Source organism: Arvicola amphibius, chromosome 5 (genome assembly GCF_903992535.2).
Source record: "Arvicola amphibius chromosome 5, mArvAmp1.2, whole genome shotgun sequence".
Taxonomy (NCBI): Eukaryota; Metazoa; Chordata; class Mammalia; order Rodentia; family Cricetidae; genus Arvicola; species Arvicola amphibius.
Genome location: NC_052051.1, coordinates 133,791,298 through 133,814,544, shown reverse-complemented (window position 1 = coordinate 133,814,544; position 23,247 = coordinate 133,791,298). Strand labels below are relative to the sequence as shown.

The 23,247-nt window shown below is 37.8% G+C and overlaps 1 protein-coding gene across 1 annotated transcript in view; it reads right to left on the bottom strand.

Moving 5' to 3' along the window:
- Positions 1–23,247, bottom strand: part of Adamts19 (ADAM metallopeptidase with thrombospondin type 1 motif 19) — a 171,913-nt gene that overhangs the window by 51,608 nt on the left and 97,058 nt on the right. The window contains 4 exon segments of the mRNA XM_038331546.1: positions 8,061–8,188; positions 12,555–12,727; positions 13,804–13,934; positions 19,358–19,459. Coding sequence (XP_038187474.1) covers positions 8,061–8,188; positions 12,555–12,727; positions 13,804–13,934; positions 19,358–19,459 — 534 coding nt within the window.

The window sequence follows — 23,247 nt, the reverse complement described above, 5'->3', positions numbered from 1 at the left end:
AATATATTCCCTCCAAAAAATTAGGATTCTAATATTAATATTCCCTGAGAAAAGGAACTGGCATGGTGCAGAAGACAATTATTTTAAAATGGCAGTTGGGGGATATATTGACAGATGCAAAGAGGATATGAATAAATGTCAGAAGGAAGACCATGAAAATAAAAATAGTGAATAAAAGAAAACAATTAGATACGTAAAATGCATTTTAATAAAGGGATAGAGATTATGAATAAAACACAAACCAAAGATAACTTTAAATGAAAATTTCAGTAAGCCAAATAAAAACTCAGAAGAAAACCTTACCAATAGAATGGATCATATTGGGGTTTGAAGACAAGGTAAAAGAATTGGATCACACAATCAAAGAAAAATGCTAAATTGAAAAACATTCAGGAACATAGCATATACTAACTATGGGACACTAAAGAAATTATCGAGAAAGAGAGAGAGAGAGAGAGAGAGAGAGAGAGAGAGAGAGAGAGAGAGAGAGAGAGAGAGAGAGAGAGAGATTGTAGGTTGGAGGTTTTGTGGCTGTGTTGGTACTTAAATTTCTCCCTGGAAAGTACCTGCGGAGTACCTTCCCATAACAAAGACACTAGTATATAGGGAAACGGGCTCCATATAGGCCCCAGTTCTACTTCTCTATGTTATACAGTGGGTTGTATGGTTGTTGTCTTTGGCAACAGAGCCCCACTGTCAGTTTGTGGAGTTGAAGTTTTGTGTGTTCTTCTCAACCTCTGGAATTCAGTGGTGTCTATTGTAATAGTTTAGTTATAACTTTCTCTTTTTATTTTTGATTAATCCAATAGTGTTGTTAAATCTCCATGACTATATACTTTCAGTGATTTTTATTACATTTACTATATCAACTTTTACTTTATTGAGATTAAATAAGATATAAAGAATTATTTGTTCCCTATATTTGTTGAGAGATGGTTTATTTTTATGTTCCACTATATGCTCTGTTTTGTTGAAGGTTTCAACTGAGCTACTGAGATAAGCATTATTCTCTAGTGTTTGGGCGAATGTTTTATCCATTCGACGTACGATGTCACTTATCTCTACTGCTTTTTTGCACACCTCCACACCCCAGATTGTAGGCCGTGACCGCTTGTTCCTTACCAGCTTTCCAGACCCAAAATAATCACACAGAAACTACATTAATTATAACACTGCTTGACCTACTAGCTCAGGCTTCTTATGAACTAACTCTTACATTTTAAATTAACCCATTCCTATTATTTTGTGTTTTACCACAAGGCTTGTGGTTGACCTCTAAGGTTCTGCCCAGCATCTGTCTCCTTCTGCAGCTACATGGCATCTCTTTGACTCCACACTCCACCTACTCTCTCTCTCTCTCTCTCTCTCTCTCTCTCTCTCTATATATATATATATATATATATATATATATATATATATGCTGTTGGATTAATCAAAAAATAAAAAGAGAAAGTTAAAACTTAACTAGAGTAGAATAAAATATGAAAATGCAACATATTTAAATCAATAGGGTATAACAAAAACAGTCCTAAGAGGAAAGTGCTTACATCAAAACTGAAATAAACAACTAAGCAATGTCCTCTATGGCCTTGGAAAACCAAAATCAAAACAAATACCCCAAATAGTAAGCAGGGAGAAATGATCAAGATCAAAGCAGAAATTAATGAAATAAGATTGAAGAAAAAAAACAATTAAAGGAAGATCTGGTTCTTTGAATGGATAAACAAGTCTGACAAAACGTTAGCAAGATTAGCAAAAAAGAAAGAAGACCCAAGTTAATAAAATTAGAGGTTATAAATGAGATATTACAATAGACACCACTGAAATACGGAGGTTGAGAAGAAAAAACTTACAAAACTTCAATTCCACAAAACTGGAAAGTCTAAAGAAATAGAGGAGGAGTTTCCTAATGCTTCTGACATGCCGAAGTAATCCAGGAAGACATAAATATTTAAATAAATCCATCATGAATAGCAAGGTTGAGTCTGCAATAAAAATCCTTCAAACCCAAACTAGCCCAGGCGTAAGTGGATTTATTGCACAGTTCTAACAGACCTTTAAGGAAGAACTGAAGCTGATGTTTCTCAGACTGTTCCATAAAATAGAAGAGTAAAGGCTGCTTCCAAATTCTTTTTACAAAGCCAGCATTACACTAACTCCTAAAACTCCTACAGTTGATAAACATGCTCAGAAAAAGCAGCAGGATGAAAAATTATACACAAAACAGGCAGCCTTCTACATACCTCAAACAATATCTTGTATTAAATCTAACCGTGAAAGTGAAAGACCTATAAAATGAATAGTTTGGGACTATAAGGAAAGAAATTGAGGTGTATACCAGAAAAATACATTCATGAATTGGTAGGATCAATATTGTGACAATGGTCATCCTACCAAAGACAATCTATAGATTCAGTACTGTCTCCATTAAAATTCTAATGCAATTCTTCACAGATAATAAAAACACAACCTTAAAATGTATATGAAAACACAAAAGACCCAGAATAGACAAAGAAACCAAAGGAACAAAAATGCTGCTGAGGTATTACAATCCCCAATTTCAAGACATACTACAGAGTTGTAGCAATCAAAAGAGCGTGGGGTTAGCATCAAAACAGATGCATTGAACAATGAAATAAAACTGATTACTTAGATATAATTCACACTCCTACATACACTCATACAAAAAAGCCAAGAATTCACATTGGAGGGAAGACAGTGCCTTCAACAAATGGCTCTTATTCACCTGGATAACTACACATAGAATGAAGTAAGTAAATCCTCATCTCTCCACCTAACTCAACCACAAGAGGGTCAACAATCTCTTTTTTTCTTTTTTTGGGGGGGGTGGGGGTTTCGAGACAGGGTTTCCCTGTAGTTTCTAGTTTCTAGAGCCTGTCCTGGAACTAGCTCTTTTTTTTTTTTTTTTTTTTGGTTTTTCGAGACAGGGTTTCCCTGTAGTTTCTAGAGCCTGTCCTGGAACTAGCTCTTGTAGACCAGGCTGGCCTCGAACTCAGAGATCCGCCTGCCTCTGCCTCCCGAGTGCTGGGATTAAAGGTGTGTGCCACCACCGCCCGGCCAGCAATCTCAATATAATTTCTGGTAGAGGAGAAACTGGGAATACACTTGAACTGATAGATACAGGAAAGGACTTTCTGAAGAGGAGCCTGGAAACATAAGTATGAAGACTAACAATTAGTAAATGTATCCTCATTAAATAAAGACTTTCTACATAGCAAAGAACAAAATCAATCAAATGAAGAGGCAGCCAGAAAATTAGGAAATAACCAATTTTGAGTATATCAATCATATATCCAAGAGTGAATTAGATTCTAGAATATATGAAGTACTTAAAACATAAAGTTAAATACTAAGAAAAACTAAGCAATAGTTCTCTAATGACTGAGTTGCAACATCAGGGAAATTCAAGTTAAAACTACTTTAAGATTTCATTTTGCTCCAGTTAGAATGGCCAAGATCATAAAAACAAATGACCAAAAACACTAGATTGGATGTGTAGAAAAGGAGCACTTACTCACTGTTAGAAGAACTGCAAACACGTACTATGGAAATCAGTGTGGAAATTCCTCAAATGTCTAGAATAACTCCATCATATAATTCAACTATACAACTTTTGTGCATAATCCAAAAGGCCTCTTGCCATCCTCACAAGGCTCCACAATCAAGAAAGAAGAGAAGACGTAGAGAACCGGAAGGGATAATTCCAGGGAAAGAGGTGTTTTCAGGACATGACAGGGCAGTTTCATAAGCTAACTCATAGCAGGTATGAGTTTATAAAGTCAAGCAAGACAAAATCCCAGCAAAGGTGGCAGAGATGCTCATGAAGTGCCATCCCTAGATGAAGAGCTATGGACTACTGATGGATACCTGGGAAGGGAGAAGAACTTTTCGTTAGAAATACAGCCCATTTGCCAGTACATGACTCTACACCCATGTACACCCTGGTAGCACTAAGTGAATGCCGTGAGTTTAAAACAAAATATATGAAACTGGAAGGAAAAAAATGGGAGGTGGGATAAAGGAGGAACTGGAGAGAAGGGAAGGTGGCATGAATTTTGATCAAAATACATTATATGCCTGCATGCAATTCACAAACTAACAAAATGAAAACTGAAATACTTTTTTTAAAAGTTGAGCTGTTGTCTTCCTCTCTTTATTAAACCATTGGTTTAGGATGAACTTTATCTCTAAAACTCAGGTTCCTGAGAAGCAAACGATCAAACTCCCACATTCTGGACTGCAGATAATGCCCAAAACTCTTGTCAAATAATAAAACTGGCAAATTGGCCAAATTGTAGATAGTGGCGAGTGTATTCTTCTTATACTAAATTTTGAATGATATCCCAAAGAGTTTGGAATATGAAACAATTATTGAAGAAAATGAAATTACTGAGGAAAATGGAAGGACTTATGTTCTGGTCCCATATGTTCATGTTACTGAGCGACTGAATTCCAATGCATGGGTGGCCTAGCTTCCTAAGTGAATTGAGTGCAGGACCTCGCAACACTGGATGATACAAGGAAGTGTGAGTTGCTGAAAAGCTCATCTTTACCTGTTCCTACAACTATTCCATCTGCAGAAAACTAAAACCAAATACACTTGCTATTTTCTATTGAATAAATATTGCCTGCCACTGATACTAGGAGATATGATTCTATTTTCCCAAATTGAGTATACATACAACAAGGAAAAAGTCATCTATCAATACTTCATGAAAGCCACAGAGAGACCCTCCTCCATAGAAAAGGTTCAAAAGAGAGACTGATAATTAATAAGACAAGTGACCCCTATATGTGGGAAAATTTTAAATACAAAAATTAGAAACAAAATCAAGGATCTGTTTGTGACTGGTGTTGACACCGTTAGGATCTGGGAATCACGTGGATTATTAAAAACAGGTAGCGATGGATGTGCAGAGAAAGCAAAAGACACGTGAATGCTGCTTATGGAGGCATGCCTTCCTCAGAGGGCCCAGCAGCGTCAAGGAATAGAGCAGTGCTTAGTGGAAGGTTTTGGTCAGCCAGGCACGCTTATTTCAGAAGTAGCTATCATAGGATGTGCTTAAAATACAACATATGTGGAGGTCGGTCACAGAGCAGGAGTCGGGAACACCTGGGTGCTATGAAAACAATCTGCCCTTTGTGTTTAAATGGAAACACGTAGGATAGAGACGAAAGCTTATCTGGATAGCAAATAAGATAATCAAATGCATAAGATAATCAGTCTTTGTGTTTTACAACCGGGAGGCTCAGTATACGCACATGAACCTGGAAGCAGAAGATGAATGGCTCAGGACGGCAATACCCATTCACCTGTGGTAGGTGTGTTAAACACCCCTGGTGTGTTGATGGTGAGAAAATGGCTGGATGACCAGGCCAACCCTTCCTTATCTTTGCAGCAACAGAAACTTTATTGGGCTAAACAGGTTTCTCCATGAAACCCCTTTTAGGATCTCTGTATTCATCATATTCATGTTTCCAAACTCAGGATTGTGACTGTACCATTGAGTTTATAAACAAAGCAAGCTATTCAAATTCCCAGTTTTCAGAGAGCTTTTAGAAAATTCTGCATGTTTTTTTTATCATACTTTGACCAAATGATGCATTTTAATTAAAAAAAAATGAATCTTGATAGATTGTGATGCAGACAGAAGTCACATGCCATTTCAGAGAATTCTACTGAAATTATAGTAATCAGATTTATTGGAGAATTTGCGCAGAATTTTGGTAGGCATACTTTTACTGTCTAGCACAAGGTTCGATAAAATATCATGGATATATAACACCGTGATGTGACGATTGGAGCTGTTTGGGCTGTTATAGCCAACACATACAATTATCAGTATTAATTTTTACAAATAAATCCATTTACAAATATGCTAACCAGACAGATCCCTATGTCACAATAAAATAAAACTACAAGTTTAATTATATAATGTATAATTCTGAAAGCAAAATATGTATAAAGTTAGTCATCAGTAGAGATTTTTCAAGCCACAGTCATGTTCTGTTGATGTGTGTGACAGTACCACACAGCCCAATTTTACAGTTTACAACATTGTAGCAGAGTGCAAAATGTTGACATTGGAACACTCAGGTTGTATGAGGTCCCAGTTTCTAACTCTAAGTCTATAGCATGTATTGGGTCACGGATCGACGCATGCAGAGCTTGTGTGTGTTCACCTGTGTATTTTGTCTGTGGTATGGTTCAGGGAATCTTTATGCAATTTTCAGAGAATTATATGGAACAAATTTACTGGCCATACTGCAAATTTGTTTGTTCTAACAAGTAAATTTGCAGACCACTTAGTGCATGTGCGTATAACGTGTATGATTTGCCCGAGAACATGATTTCCCAAGAGATGCTGAAGCTGCAGTGCAGTTACACTCAGCGAATCCTCTCACGTCTCTCCCATTTCTAGAAAACACATCAGAAATTGCCTGGAAAAAATAGCAACAAACTAACTCACAAACAAACTAATCCCTATTGTCCTTAAGACCACATTTACTTCCAGGGTCTGCCTTAGTACACAGACCACACACACACACACACACACACACACACACACACACACACATGTCTGAAGATAGAAAGGTCTCTTTTCTCAGCTCCCAAAGTGACAACTCTGAAAAGCTAGCCCCTAAGAAGTCCTTATGGGGTCAACATTTCCCCTGTGCCCAGTCCTCTCCCCATGTTCACAGTGACCACAGAGAATCTTGACATTGAACTTCCTGCATATTAATCTTCCAGCTAAGACAACCTGTGATAGTGTCAGAATTGTGAGGAGATTTACATTATAATTTTTGATCTTTCCACTGTGCTATTCATGCTCAGTCGACTGATGAAAAACTGGTGTGGGAAGTCCTTCAGCATATGTGTTGCTTTTATTGGTTATTGAATAAAGAATATGCTTGGGCCTACGTCAGGGCAGAATAGAGCAAGGCAGGAATTCCAAGCAGTGATAGAGGACAAAAGAAGGCAGAGTCAGGGAGGCGCCATTTAGCTGCCTAAGGAGGACGCTCACTGCAGTCCACCTTGTCAATAAACCACAAGCCTTGCCTGGCGGTGGTGGCGCATGCCTTTAATCCCAGCACTCAGGAGGCAGAGGCAGGCGGATCTCTGTGAGTTCGAGACCAGCCTGGTCTACAAGAGCTAGCTCCAGGACAGGCTCTAAAGCTGCAGAGAAACCCTGTCTCGAAAAACCAAAAATAAAATAAAATAAATAAACCACAAGCCTTGTGGTAAAATATAAAATAATAGGACTGGGTTAATTTAAGACATGACTTAGCTAGAAATAGGTATAAGCTATTGGTCAAGCAGTATTTTAATTAATACAGTTTTTTGTGATTATTTTGGGTCTGGGCAGCTGGGAAACAAATAAGCAGCCTCTAACTACAAAAGAACACACACAAGTTCATGTCAATGAACATTTTAAGAGCAAACTAAATATAACAACTACTATCAAAAATAGAGGATGCATTTGAAAATTGATTGATTCTATTATGTTGGTAAATATTTGAATATGATAAGCATGACTGATTTTTTTATGTCTCAGGGAGAGGAAAAAACTGGAAAACTGGAGTGTTTGATTTTTTTTCTGGAATGTTCTGACATGTAAGTGTTCCAATTTTAGGAATGAGATTGAAGTTGGAGGGTAGGCTGGGGGGAGTAGGGAAGGAGGAGCAGGAGGAGAAGTGGGGGAAAACTGTGGTTGAAATGTAAGATGAAATTAAAATTTAAAAAAGCACAAAAGATCATTCCATAAATAAAAAAATAAGATCTATACCTATATCTTAAAGTCACGATTCTTTCAGCTGGCAATGGGATTTGTGGGCCACCTAGTTCTCACTCATCTTTATATAATTGGAGACATGGCATTTCAAGTTAAATTTATCTCACTCATGATCCCAGTCAAGTCTGAACCATCCAGTTCTTCTGACTCTCAACCCAAAGCTTTTCACCATGTTATGCGGTTCCCCCGTAGACCCAGGGTATGGATCACTTCAGCATGTAGAACCTCGTTTCAGGAATATCTTACCTGGCACCTGCCATTAGCGCATATATCTAATCCCTGATATCCACAGGAAGTTCCATCCATCACCTTTTCTGATAGAAGAACAGACTGTTCCTTTCCAACGGGAGAGCAAAACAAGGCGCATGGTTTTTCTATATACAAAGTCAATAAAAGAAGAAAATTGACTCATCAATCCATTGACTTTTAACATACATCCTCAAATAGAAAATTACTAGAGCAGGAAAAGCAATGGCCATCAGATTCTCTGTATTCTGTGCTTTCAGAAGCAACAAGTGATTGACTGTATAGGAGGCACATGGGCTGATGTTACCAGGACTCAACCCCTTCACTACCTACTCAGAAACCATGTCAGCATGCCTCATGTCCAGGGTGGGAACCCCTGAACCAGGGCGAGGAATTCTTGAGTGGCTAACATCCTTCCTCAGTGCCTGTCTGAGTTTGAAGTAGGAGGGATGGATTTCAAATACTTGCCTCTTAGACTCAAAAGTGGCATCGTTTTTTTAATACGTGTTTCTATTTTGAAGCCTTTTATAGAGGATCTGTAGTGCTTGCTGGCACCAACAGTGCAGATAATCAAATCTGAAACCTCGGAATACCCTCCATGCTACATTACTAATCTCCTGGCTCAGCACCAGTCGGCCCTTTCCTGCTTATTAAACTTGTATAAATAGGATGGAAAATAGTTTACTGCCCTCGACACGGCTCTTGTGTCTTCAGTAAAGTTCCACGTGTGCTGATGGTATTCTATAAACACCAAATAACAGCCAGAGGCATGGAACGGGGCATCGCTTTGCAAAGAGAAGATAGACAGCTAAATGATCCTTCAAAACTAAGCACTTTAAACAATTTTCACATGTGGCTTCTGAAAGCTGCTCTGAACAATTTGGGGGACTTGGACTACGGCCTTTAATGTGCATGGTTTTGAAATTTTCCTTTAAGATGCCATTAGAAGCCGCAATAAAGCAGTTCAGTGTGCTCTCACACCTCAAAGCGAAGTGTGCTTACTCGCTGACTGCTCACTGTGTCAGATCTGTGGACTTAAAAGCCGCTATGCAGACTGCAACACTTTAAACGCGGTGTACGTAGTTCTCTCTCTAGACTTTTCATTGAAGACAGAAGCACACCAGATACACGAGCTGGAAGGACTTCGCCCTTGTGACAATCCCACTCACATTCCCCACAAAGAGTCTGATGAAAATAAAACTCTGTATTTCTCGTTTGTAACATATTGTCAATACCATCTCCATAATTTAACTTTATGGAGGTCATCAATCTTTCTTTCTTTCTTCCTAGAGAATACACTGGAGACTGTGACACCAAGGTGATCTGAAACAAGCCAGTACTTGGCAGGCAGGGGCTATGACTTGATTTAAAGAAACAGTCCTCTCCAAGGTCCACCTTGTACTTGGACAGCAGCAGAGCTTCAGCATTAATGGAGGATATAGGTACAGGAACACTGAAGCCATACACTGCTTTTCTTTATAACAAGGACTCTTTGTTACCTCAGTAAGATCCTATACCCAGATAGCCTTCTATGGCTATGTATCACAAAAGAATCCAGATAAAACCACTATATTATAAGATAACATGTATTATCAAGAGTTTGGAATTATGAAATCATATATTTAATTTTCTTCCATAGGGCCATATGAAAGCTAATTATTGCTATGTATTTTATTAATCAAACAGACTGATGAAATCAATTGATCCATGTTGCAAAGGGGTTATAGATACACATTTCAAAACCACAATGAAATACCACCTCACCTGGTAAGAAGGACCATTATCAAAAAGTCTAAAGATGGCACATATCGAGTTGAATGTAGAGAAAAGGGAATTTTACACTAGTTTGAAGGCTGTAGTAAGGATGCTTAGTGAAAGGCTGAATGAAATTCCACATGATCTAGCATGTCCACTCTAAAGCATGTAGCAAAGGAAACTAAGTCAGTGCGGAAAAGGGAGATTCAAAATCATTGCAGCAGTATTTATAATGACCAAGAAATGCAAATAAACTGTGTATTAATGTCCGAGTAGATAAGGACAATATGCTCCATAATGCTAAAAATAATAAAGTCCTGAACTTTTCAGAAAATGTGGATGGAATTTAAGATTATCATGCTATGCGATATATAATCCAGGTGAGAAAGATAAATAACACATGTCACTCATATGTGAATATAAAAGTTGATCTCATAGAAGTTGAGCATAGAATGGTGATTACCAGGCAATATGCATTAGAAAAATTTGTCAAAGGATGCTAAGGAGTTCTGGTGTACTGTCTCTCAGAGACTGACTATGTGGCAACAGAGTGTACCACACATGTCCTAAGACAGGAAGAAAACAGTCGACTGTTTCAGCATAAAGAAATGGTAAATGTTCAAAGAAATAAGTATGTCCAATTTGATTTGAACAATGCATAGTATTAGAAAAATATTGATGGTACCATATAAAATGTACAATATTCTGTTTTATGAATCATATCAAAGTAAATTTAATTTTAAGATGATTATCTATTGATTGTGCAAATGGTATAACGCACTGACGACAAAAATGATGCTATAAGCCAGGCCTTCTTTCGGTCATTATGACTTACTTTAAATATTATTCTTTACTCTTGGTGTGTGTGTGTGTGTGTGTGTGTGTGTGTGTGTGTGGAAGGTGAAGAACAGGTCTCCTTCGAACATGTGTTGTTGAGACCAAATTCAGGTCATCAGGCTTTTGCCTGATAAGTCACCCGCACTGTGAATTCTTTAAAAATTGCATTGATGCCCATTTTGACTAATTTTCCTTTAATCTGAAGGAAACCTGTTCTGCTCATTTATTCCACATGAGTAAATAGGTTTCAGATGAATGTACCTTCTATTACTCCTTCAGCCAATTAGAAGTGATAATGGGAATATCCCTCAAATAATGAGATAAGGTGACTGGTGATCGACTTTACTTTTATAATTAGAAGATATTAAAATATTTTATGCAATAAAATTAATTAAAAGTTTGATATATACCTATTGCTACATTCAGAATATACATTAGAGGGAATAGAAGTGAACTAAACTGTGGTATTACGTGATGCTTGCAGGATGCTTGGAAGGATCTGGGGTAATGACAGTCAAACCAGGAAGAAGATGTCATAAAAGTAGAGCGCATCTCTAATAAATCAGAAGGAAACAACCTAGGGACACAGTAGTAGAGAAGCCAGATTTCTGCTGGGACATGGAATTCAAGGCACACAAGTGTTTAGACATGCAAGGATGGGTTACCTGTTTGATGTTTCAAGTAAAACTAGGAGAGGAAATCCCATACAAGTCTTAATTTTCATGAGACTCTTCAAGGACATTATCAATATTTGTGTTCTGGAAGCCCATATTGGAGGTAAGAAAGCAAGGGACTGTAAAGTCAGAAAGTGGGCGCACATCTCTAGTAGGCTGAGCATCAGAGAGAATTTCGGTGGTGTGTGTGTGTGTATGAGAGAGAGAGAGAGAGAGAGAGAGAGAGAGAGAGAGAGAGAGAGAGAGAGGCCTACATATCTTAATGAACTTATCACAACACCTAACACAGCAAGACTTAAATATATAAACAAAAGTCAAGCTGTTCAGTAAGGTAAAGAAAGGAAGAAAGGGTGGCATCAGGGATGCAGCTGGAGAGACTAGCCTTGGAAAGAGGAATTGAAATCCTTCTACTTGGTAGAAAACAGATGGAATGATGAATAGGGCTAAGCGTCAGTGTGCGGCAGTGAGAAGCTAGAGGTAGTCTGATGGCTAATCCTTTTGTTATGTTGTGTGGTAATCTGTACCTCTCCATTGTGTTTCGGTTCTGGCTTTTTTTTTTTCCTTCTTTTGATGCTCATGTGCTTAAGCAGAGAGAACTGAGCTTAAAGAAGCCCTGAGCCATCAGAGTGTGGGCAATCACACAGACTTAGGTAAGCCACTTCCGTCTTGGGAATGAGAAGAAAAGGTAACCCTGGCAGGACGATGGATCCAGAGAAGTCACGGCCACATTTTCCATGGCCACACAAGCACACATCTGGTACATCTGGTCATCAGGAGACCCACTTCTCAGCTAGAATCCTCCAAGGCTGACCCTTGGTCCTTACAGTAAAACATAGAGGAAAATGCAAGCATTCCACTGTTAACTGTGTGTGCTACTCCGCGCCATTTGATCAAATGCATGGGTGCTGTACCCCTGCCACAGTCAGGACACCGAGTTACTCCATCAGCTCATGGGTGTGCCTCTTGCCACATTTCTCACCACCCCTATCCCTAGGCCCTGATAGGAAACATTTATTTTCCTTTCTGTAATTTATTTTTATTTTAGTTATTCCAATAGGTATATAGTCATTGTTCAGAATAATATATATATATATGTACACATGTTTAATTTTGTGGTTGTTATATACCAGAAAAGTCAGAAAAAAAAACAAGTCTACAAATCACTACTAGATTATTTGTGGAACAATGCAAGTTTATTAAAGAAGTTGCATCCAGCTGGGGATCATACCTTCATCGAGGACAGCCTGCCACTGAAGTGCATGCTTTGGGTACGAAGCTCTAACACTATAGGCCTGACATTGCCAGTCTCTGAATCCAGGCAAACCTGCAGGACAAGGTGGATTCTCACATATTCTGTATTGTTTTCTGGGGCCATTACAATCCCTTGCTTCAGAACCTAGCCTAGAAAAAGAGTACAGATAATAAATTTCACCTTTCCTCCATAAGTAACAACTTTAAAAAGTGAAAACCACCATATTTATAAAATAAAATCCTTTCTAATAAAATGGTTCTTTAAAAGCATGGACATGTTAAATGACTGAGGAAAGCAGGATATTCATCGGCCTACTATATATTTTTTTTAAATGAAACTGTTTCAATGCTCAAATTATCTTTCAAAATCTGTGAAAAATAAAACTGACTTTAGATAACACCGAAAGCATAATTCAAGGGCAAAGCTCAGAGCAACATGTAAAGGCCAACATTCCTATGTGTCAGTTGGTTCTGAGAATAATAAAGCTCATATTTTTTTTTTAGCAAATTCTGAAGCTTTGCAGCTATATATAACTGAACCGTGTCCCTGAGGACCACAAACCCAAGCTGAGCAGAACTACCTCACTCCCCTGTGCTCTGTCCAGGTGCAGTGGCATTGAGCAAGAGGGTCTGTCGACGACCCTCAACTGGATGTGGACCCAGCATGCTTTTGTTGTTGTCTTTAGCTTTTACCATCACTAACTTTGCTCTCATCCTTTGCCTTTGTGAAGTTCAGTCATCCTCTTGCCTTTTTATTAGTTCCTTCAACTGTTTCCTTGACACTTCTAAAGTACATTCTCTTCACTTAACTATATTTCATTAATTTTACTCAGAAACTATCTCCTTTTGTAGATTTTATTATTCATTTTTTAGAAAGGCTGATCAGGCTGATCAAGGTTTCCTTCTTTTTTTTTTTTTTTTTCGAGACAGGGTTTCTCTGCAGCTTTAGAGCCTGTCCTGGAACTAGCTCTTATAGACCAGGCTGGTCTCGAACTCACAGAGATCCGCCTGCCTCTGCCTCCCGAGTGCTGGGATTAAAGGCGTGCGCCACCACCGCCCGGCCAAGGGTTCCTTCTTTAAGGTGAGCGTTTGTCAATAATTTGAGGCAGCAGTACAGTTGTAACAGTTTCTTTTGTTTCCCATTATGACTTACAGGCGGTAAAAGCCTTGTTACTTCAAAACTGATGACGAAATGCCCTCCCCCAAACCAGGAGCTGTGACTTTACCCAGGACACTTGCGCTCTCGACTGCTGACCCCAGAACTGCAGCTTCGGCTACAGGAACTCCACGTGCTCCACTCTCCAGCCAAGGGCTCAGGTGCAGGGGTCCTGCGGGTGCATTCTCCAGCCTTACACCACTATTCCAAAAGTCATGTCTTAGGTGAACAAATCAGGGCACAACTGAAAATCATTCACTGGTCTATATAGTCGCTGGAATTAATGCAAGTCAGTTAGGTCTATGGCATCCCCAGTGCCAAATACGAAGACTGCAAAAGACAAAAGTTAGCTGGCACTTGCAATATCAAGGCCCCCTTGCTTGGTTCTGGGGTCATTAACAGTCACAGCATGAAAACAGTGCTCAGAGATTGATTACTAAGGTGCAGAAAATCCTGGGTTGTGAGGGAGAAAAAAATAGAAGTAGTGGAAGTGAGATCTGTGGCTCCAACTGCAAAAGAAAAAAGCTGACATATTCTGTAAAACTGGTGAAAAGGGGAAAACAAATAAATACCTCTTCATACACAAAAGAAAAACAGAATTGAAACAACCATATACAGGCATGGACAAACAGCAATACCTGTCCTTGTGAAATGAGGGCAAAACAAACATTTCAGGAAATCTGAGTTCCCACTCACACTATCACAAGCTTTCGCTTGAAAGCCAAGTTTGTTTGAAAGACCCGAGCAATTGATCGTGAAACGCTGCATTTCAATTTCAAATTCTGGAGCTAATGTCATATGTTTAACAAAGAACCGCATGTGGTCTTTTCTTTTTTAATTCTTGTGTCTTCTTCATGAAGTTAAACCAATAGCCATGAAAGAGGTTACTTCTACAACTTCTAAGAAGTGATAGGATAGGGAGACAGGAGCAGCTATTTCTATGGTTATTAAGGAATCATGGAATACATGGACAAAAGTGTTACAATTGCTCCTGAAAAAATTTATCACATAGATGGAGGACACAGGGAACAAGTATAAGGCCACAACATCAAACCTGGAATAAACTGATATAATATTAGGACCATTTAGATTATTAGTTATAAAATAGCAAGGCTGGGAATGTTGATCCTGTTGGCCAAAGGGGACTTCCTGCACCCAAGGGCATCAATATTTGAAAAGGACTTTGAGAGAAGTGTAGAAATGCTGTGAGTCTCATCCTGTTCACATCCAAGGTTCAAGAGAATCTGGTTCAGCATATGGACTGTTTGACAAAGGTTGAGTGTGGCAAAAAAAGAACACAATGCAGGAGGATTTTGTGGTTAGCATAATAACCATAAAAGCTTATTAAGGGTATCATTACAGTAAAACTGTGAATGGGTTTTCATAAACAAAAGTTCCAAGGATTTTAGTTAATGTCTTGATTTAAAATTATCTTGAGGATTCTTTTTTTTTTTTTTTTACTATTTTAAGAAGAATGAATAAAGAAAATAACAGTATGTCATTTAGCTTACATCCAATTGATGTTTTTATGAGCAAAATTAATGTGAAAACTTTAATCCAAGCTCTTTTGGATGTAGTAAGCTTTAAGCTCCATCTTCAAAAGCGAAGTGGGATGTGTCTGTTACAGGTTTGCTAATAACTAAGCTGTCGTTTCATGTGAAGGTTTAATCTGAATCGTGAGAAAGAATGCAGGAGAAGGTGGTCAGCGTAGAAACATATATTACATACTAGCTGTAAGCACTCAATAATGCTAAGGGAGCCATGGAAAAATCCCAGTATAAAACCTGTCAGACTTGACTCAGTCACCTTGTTTGGCCTGTGTGGAGGGTGTTTACTTTTCCCCGAGTGCATATCACAGACCCTTGTCCATTTAGCAGCAAGCTGGCACTGACTGACTGGGCGAGGGTTCACAGAAGACTGGAAGTCTCTGAAAGGCACTGGGACTTTGCCTGCATATAATTTAAACGAGATCACATCTGGCACATGAAGAAGAAAATGGAAACAGACAGGCAAGCCAGCAGGCACACAAAAAACCCGGTGATATTTAAAGAAACTGTAACATGATAGCTAAGGTTTGTCCCCTTGCGGACAACTTGGTTTCTGCACCAAAGGGACCTGCTTCTGCATCTTGTAGGTAGTGAGTGCTGTTTCTGTGTTACAGAAAGTGTTAATTTTGCTAAAAATGTTATACAATAAATTACTATATAAAACATTCCTAGTGATGCATTGCATGTATTTGGTAGCACCATATATTGTACCATGTGTCTGGTTTTTAACCTCAACAAATAATGCTAAATAAATAATAAAATATTCTATTATGCACAAAATAAGTTTTATTTACAAAACATTAATACTATACAGTATCAATTGTTTCTGTAACAAGACAAGCCCTAAAATGTCTAGCTCTGTTTCTGGGCTGCCATATGCTTATGCCAACCTGAGTAAGAGGTTTATGAAGGTAGAACTGGCGCAGAGGTAAGATGTCAAAGCGGCAGGACCAAGCTCTCAACACGATGAGTACAGAGAGATAGACAAGGCCAGCAGGGGCCTACTGCACAAACACCTGGGAGTTGCCAGGATGTGGTGGTCTTCATTACTTCCAGTAGTGAATGACCATAGCATTCTAAAGAGTCTTAACTCGGGAAAATAAATGACTAGGCAGTAATGAATTCTTCAAGGAATCTAATTCAACGGTGTTTCTTAAGCCTCTTTCCTCTTTTTTCTATTCTGAGCAAATGCTATGAATAAGAGGAACCCTTACCTAGTTGTTGATTTGTAATAACTCATCAACTCACTATTCTATGTTATTAATCAAAACTAAAATGATAGATATGGTACAATGGTGATAGATAAAAGAAAAAAGGTTGCTTCTTTTACCTTGTAAAATGCTATCTAAATCTGTATATAAATATCCATCTTCAAAATCATTTCACAAACAGAATTGTATAGGGGAATTTCAGACTCAAAAGCACAACGCTTAGTGGGAGCACATTTATACCACTTAGTTCTCCTCACGATGGCACAAAAAACTTTAAAAATTCCCAGCTTTCTTTCTTTCATTCAGTGTGAACCTAAGGCATTTAAAGATTAACAGCAATGCAACAAGTTTGGAAGGTTTCTGAATGACGGCTCCTACAGTATCTAAGACACATGGGTATTGGAAGAAGCTCACATGACCTAAGAAACCAAGAAACTAATTATGCATTTATAAATGCAAAAGCGTGCTGGGCGCTAGTGGCACACGCCTCTAATCCCAGCACTCAGGAGGCAGAGACAGGTGGATCTCTGTGAGCTAGAGGCCATTCTGGTCTTTCAAGTGAGTTCCAGGATAGGCTCCGAAGCTACAGAGAAATCCTGTCTCAAAAAAGAAAGGAAGGAAGGAAGGAAGGAAGGAAGGAAGGAAGGAAGGAAGGAAGGAAGGAAAGAAAAGTAAGCAAACAAACAAAAACAAAAACAAATGCAAAGTAGAAATAACCTCTAGAAAAATATCATGAGCATGGTCACAGGGAAAGAAAACTTTTTACCTTTGATGAGTAATTATTAGAGTTTTGGCTGAAAGACCAAATTGACATTCTCAAGAATGTAAATTATTCTTAACTATACATGAAGAAAACTGTTATAGTACAAATATTTAGAGTTCAGACTATAAAAACAAGGCAGAAAATAAGTGGAGTAACTTGTGGGGTGCTGGAGAACTCCGGGCAATGTTCAGCATCCTTCTGTGATTCTGCATCGGTGTTTCCAGAATGATGAAAATGATTGCCCTTCCAGAGTGTTTTAGGTTTCAAGAAAAAAATTATTCAGGTTCATGTCAGGAGATGCTCCTGAGGAACACACATTGTTGTACCTCTGTGTATAATTTGAGAAAAAATAAAACAGACCTCAATCCTCATTCCCCATTTAATCTCATAGAAAAATATTTGGCACAGTCTATAAACAACTGGCTGCTATTTCACAGAGGTGTGCCCCAGGAGGCCACTCTCACACTGAAAGTGACAAAACACTTCAGCTCTTCAAAAGAAGTTCCAATTTAAACAATGTGTAATTTTTTCCCTTTTAATTAAAGAAATTATTGAAGTACATATTTATATCAATTCATCATTGCTCCCTAAAACCATCCAGCAGCTCTTCTTCCTTACAGTTAACTCTTTATGGATAATAAGTTTTTGAGCATATATATATATTGAAATATGCTCATACTTACCTCCTATTTCCTTCTTCTAGCTCCTCCCATGTCTGTCTTTCTTTCTTTCTTTCTTTCTGTCTGTCTGTCTGTCTGTCTGTCTGTCTGTCTGTCTGTCTTTCTTTCTTTCTTTCTTTCTCTCTTTCTTTCCTTCCTTAATTCTTTTTATAACACTAAGTCTAATTAGTGCTTCCCATATGTACAGGGGTGTGTGACCATCCATCCCAAACATCTGAGTGTCCACATCCTCACAAAAGGATGACTCTTCCTCCCCTACTAAACATCTACTGTTAATAACATCTCACCAAGGGGTGGGGCATGAATAAAACAGGTACTTCTTTATAACATTTTCAAATTAATTTCTACTGGCGTAAAAAATATATATGCTAGGAGCCTGTATAACACTGTGCTTTTTTGGAACCTCAAAAGGTATTAAGGGCGATTTGTTTTTTTTTTTTTTTCACACAATTCCAAGGCTTTAGGGGTGACATTAAGTTATTAATGAGATCTCTCCAGGTTTCTGATGTTAGAAGTTGTGCTATCAATTTTCTACATTAAGACAAAACTTAAGGAGTATTGGTATTTAAAATCTGAAGTAAGATCTCTAAAAGAAATGGAAGCATTTTTAGATATATATGATTGACCTACCAATGTAAAATCAAGATAAAGTGAATAATTCAAAAAATCTCCCCCCAAACCCAAACCAAACTAACCAACCAACCAAAAACAAAACAAAACAAACCAAAAAAAAAAAAAAAACCCAAACCATAAATAGATAGATAGATAAATAAATAAATAAATAATAAAAAATCCAGGTCCAGATGGTTACAGTGTAGAATTCTACCCAATCTTCAAAGAAGAACAAACATTAAAATCATCAAACTATTTCTTGTGGTAGACATGGAAGAATCACTCTCTAATTCTTCTTATGAAGCCAGTATAGCCAGTATAACCCTGGTACCAAAACCACACAAACACAGCAACCACAAAAAGAGAATTAGTGGTCAGTCTCTGTGACAGCTAAACTCTTGAGGAAAATAAAATTGTAATTAAAAGAATTTATTGATGTTCTGGGAAATTTTATAATTGATGCTATTATTTGTGTTTATTTTATTTCTGTGCATTAACTAATAAAAGAACATGAGTTCACTTTTCAGGGAAAGCATATTTATATCTGACTATGAACATTATAGTAACCAATATCAAGAAAAAATAGAGCACTTTAATAATTAACAAAACAAACATACCTATGAAAAATGTAAAACTTGCAGATTAAAAATAGATTAAAAATAATTAAAAACATTAACATTTTTAACATCCCGAAATGACCCGACTGATATGAAGGCAGATGTGTGTGGGTGTGTAGCTGTAGGGAGAAAAAATACAAGTTTCCCATTTCGTGCAATATTCCGACCTACTCTAGGTAGCGTGAGTGACTCACCTTGCCAGGGTCACAGTCAGTCCCATCCATTGGTGGGTCAAGCTTGGTCTTGCATTCTGCTTCCCCTTCTACTTTGCACCACAGACCAGCGCAGATAACATGCTGCAGAAAGGGCACAATATCAGACGAGGAATGGTCCATAGCTTTAAGTTCAGGTCAGTAATTTCAGTTATTATGGTGCAAACAAAAATGTAATTGAGTGAAAATATGCTCTATGTGTTTTTAATATTAAATATAAGTGAAACAATACATGGGATTGTCTATAGGGATAGAAATCTTTATATGTGACTGTAGAAAATAGTAAGTTTAATAAACTTTAAGTCTTTAAAAAGATCTTTTGATTAATCAAAGAGGGATATATAAAACAGATGCAGCTAATAAGAGCAAAACTTTAGCTAAAAATCTGACATTCATGCCTGGATAGAAACCAGGCTGAAAGAATTTTAAAAAATTGATTTTACTTTTCTGTTTTCGTAGTATGACCCATGGACTTAAGCATACAAGCTAGGAACCTTACTATTTGCCCTAGAGCTAGCCCTAGCCCTTCCACGTTTCTATTTATGTTACATTCACCATGCTTTTCCCAGCACCTCCTCATCCACAGACCTTCTTCGATGCTTCCACAGCATGGTTAGGACACACAGCTTGGGCCATACAAAACTCTATAGGCATATCTGTCGGTCATTATCAGTTACTTTACTCATGCATGAATAAATTTTTTGGACATTTGGAATGCAACAAACTTTTCTATTGAAAAGGTGGAATTTTGAAAACATTGCTATTGTGCGACTAGACATGGTATGAACAAAATAATTTCTAAGCAATTAAAGAAAAAGAAAGATTGTCAGGGGAAGCTAATGAAAACTTTCAAAGACTGCAGTGGTTGAAGAAGAAAGATTACCTCTTCTCTTCCCACTACCGAACTTTTGGGATTAGCCTTATCCACGGACATTCACTTCATCTATATTCTTCGAAGCAGCAGGATTTCAATACCTCTCCCTAAGGTTAGTCCCTCCAGCTGAAGCCCAGATGCCAGTCTCTTCTCCCCATTACCTTACTGCTCAGTTTGATTTTGTTTTTTACATATTTAAGCCCTTCTGTGTTGAGTGTCTAATGATCAGTTCACGAAAAACACATTGGCTGTTCTCTGCAATAACACACAGAACTTCCCTCTGGTGCTGGGAACTTGCACTGTGAACTCACTTTCTCTCCTTGCGGTCTTCTACATTCCCATTACTAATACGCATGTCTCTAATATTAATGCCAAAAACATGGAAATACCTCTCTGGTGTGTGTGGGGGTCCTTCTGTCTATGTGTTGTTTTCATTGGTTAATGAATAAAGAAACTAGCTTGGTCTATAGCATGGGAGGAGAAAGGCCAAGTTAGAGAGAAGCCATGGAGCCACAGCCAGAGTCAGACATGCCAAAACTTTGCCGGTTATCCACTGCCACGTGGAAATTCACAGATTAATAGAAATGGGTTAAATTAATATGTAAGAGTTAGCCAATAAGAAGCTAGAGCTAATGGACCAAGCAGTGATTTAATTGATACAGTTTCTGTGTGATTATTTCAGGTGAACGCTAGCCGGGTGGCCAGGAAACAAGAAGCAGCCTCCCACTACACCTCTCTATGTTCATGAATTGGTAACATTAACACCATGAAAATGACTATCTTAACAAGCAAGCTACAAATTCAAAGCAGTTTCAATCTACATGCCAAGCCAATTCTTTTTTTTTTTTTTTTTTTTTTTTTTTTGCCAAGCCAATTCTTTACAAACTTAGAAAAAAGTCTTCACAATTCAATATGAAGCATATGAATGAAAAGGACTGGTGAAAAATAAGAGTATATAAACAGATGAGGTAGGTAATTGGTACTGTATGCTGCCTGTGTGCATGTAATGCTCATGTGTATCTTTTTTACTCAACGGAGATGGGGAAGAACCAAGAAGGACCAAGGGTACCATGTAAGTAAACAAAAGGACTCCACTAGCCAACAACTAAAAAGCTGATAAGTAAAAAGTTCTTGCCAGGGTCTCTCTAAAGGCTGTGTATACAACAGATGTCACAAGATTAAGGATAACATAGAATTGGAACCACTAATCACACAGGCAGACATATTTAAGCTAATCTTTCAAACAAATTTTTATGATTCTAATGCTAATTGTCCAGAACTCCTATAATATTGTTATATTTAAAATTCAGACTTATAAACTATTTGTAATTTCCTAAATATCTAGTCCACTAAAATAGAGATACAATTCATTCATTTTTTTCTTCTGTGAAAAAAAATCCTCACTTCAAAATATTTTGTGTGTGTGTGTATATATCATAATTTATTTTGTACAGGGATAAAGTTCTCAAAAATTCATCTAGGAATTACTTTAAAGACTGAATAATCATGCTGCTTTGTAATGTTTTAGGTTCTTGAAAACTCCAAAATACTTTCTGTAAATTCATGTATACATAAGTGAAAATATCTCAGGCTTTAGAATTTTAGTTCCTAAATATTTTACCTTTCTCATTTTATTTCTTATGATGCTTTCTGTAACTAGAGTCAAATGCTGAATTTCCACCAACGACAGCTTAACTGCTACTCAATAAAGTTCATTTATGTTTTGAAGAAATTGCTTAGGTTAACCAGTCAGCGAAAGAACAAATCATCTACACTATCATTTCAGAGCTGAGCACTGTTGGTGGTCTAAATGCTGGCCTTCAACTGTGAGCAGTTAGCTCTTCCGAGCAGCAGGTGCTCTAATCAGTTCCCACATGAGACACTGTGATGATAAACAGCACACTTGGCAGCTTTTCAAGATAAGCACAACCAGGTGAAATAAATCAAGAGGGGATCTCCTCAATACATGGCAGGTCTAGAGGTCTGTGTTGAGTAGCCTGTAGTCTCAGCCTTCTGAAGAATGCCAGTTCACTTCAAGGTGACTGCTCCAAAGCCAGTGAAGAAACAGTATTGAGTGTTCTAACCTTTAAAGGTAGAATGTGTCAGAGGTGAGGCTAGCGCCATGTCTTACCTAGCCTTTTCTAAGGAGTACGGTAGGGCACGGGATTAGAACAAAGCATTCTTTAGGCTCCACATTAACAAGTCATATTTTTAACTGGGTTGGGGATCTCTTATGTTTTCAGTTAAAAGAAATTTAATACCTCCAAGAGACTTTGTAGAACATCTAAACACAAACACGCTGATGTGTAATTCCCTTTTGCATGCTGTGAATACCGTTGGTGAATAAAGGAGTGCTTTGAGCCCATAGCAGAGCAAGGCAGAAAGAGCTAGGTGGGGAAAACTAAACTGAATGCTGAGAAAAAGGGCAGAGTCAGAGAGAAGCCATGGAGCCCCGCTGGAGACAGATGCCACAGACACGTGGCAATACACAGATTAATAGAAATGGGTTAAATTAATATGTAAGACTTAGCCAATAAGAAGGTAGAGCTAATGGCCCAAACAGTGATTTAATTAATGTAATTTCTGTGTGATTGTTTCAGGGCTGGGCAGCTGGGAACTAGACTTTTCATAAGTACACACAGACACACTGTGTTACACTTTAAAGGGTAAGAGAAGCTGACTGTCCATGTATAACTATCATAAATTTTCTTTCTTCATCACAAATGGTTTGATTAAAATGTTCTCAGATTTTTGTCAAAATAATTGATATGAAGTCATATATGTAAGTAATAATCCACCCTTTGTCCTGTAACTCCATGTTTTTTAAATGGGTTTCCTCAAAAACATAAACTTAGTAGCTCAACACATCGTTGTAAATATAGCCCATTTGTGGAATAGTGTTTAGAAAAAAGTCTTCAATCATAGAGTATGTTAGTATACTAAGACCAGAAGAGTTAAAATTCGTCTGGCAATCTTGTCTACTTCCAGTATCCAGGAG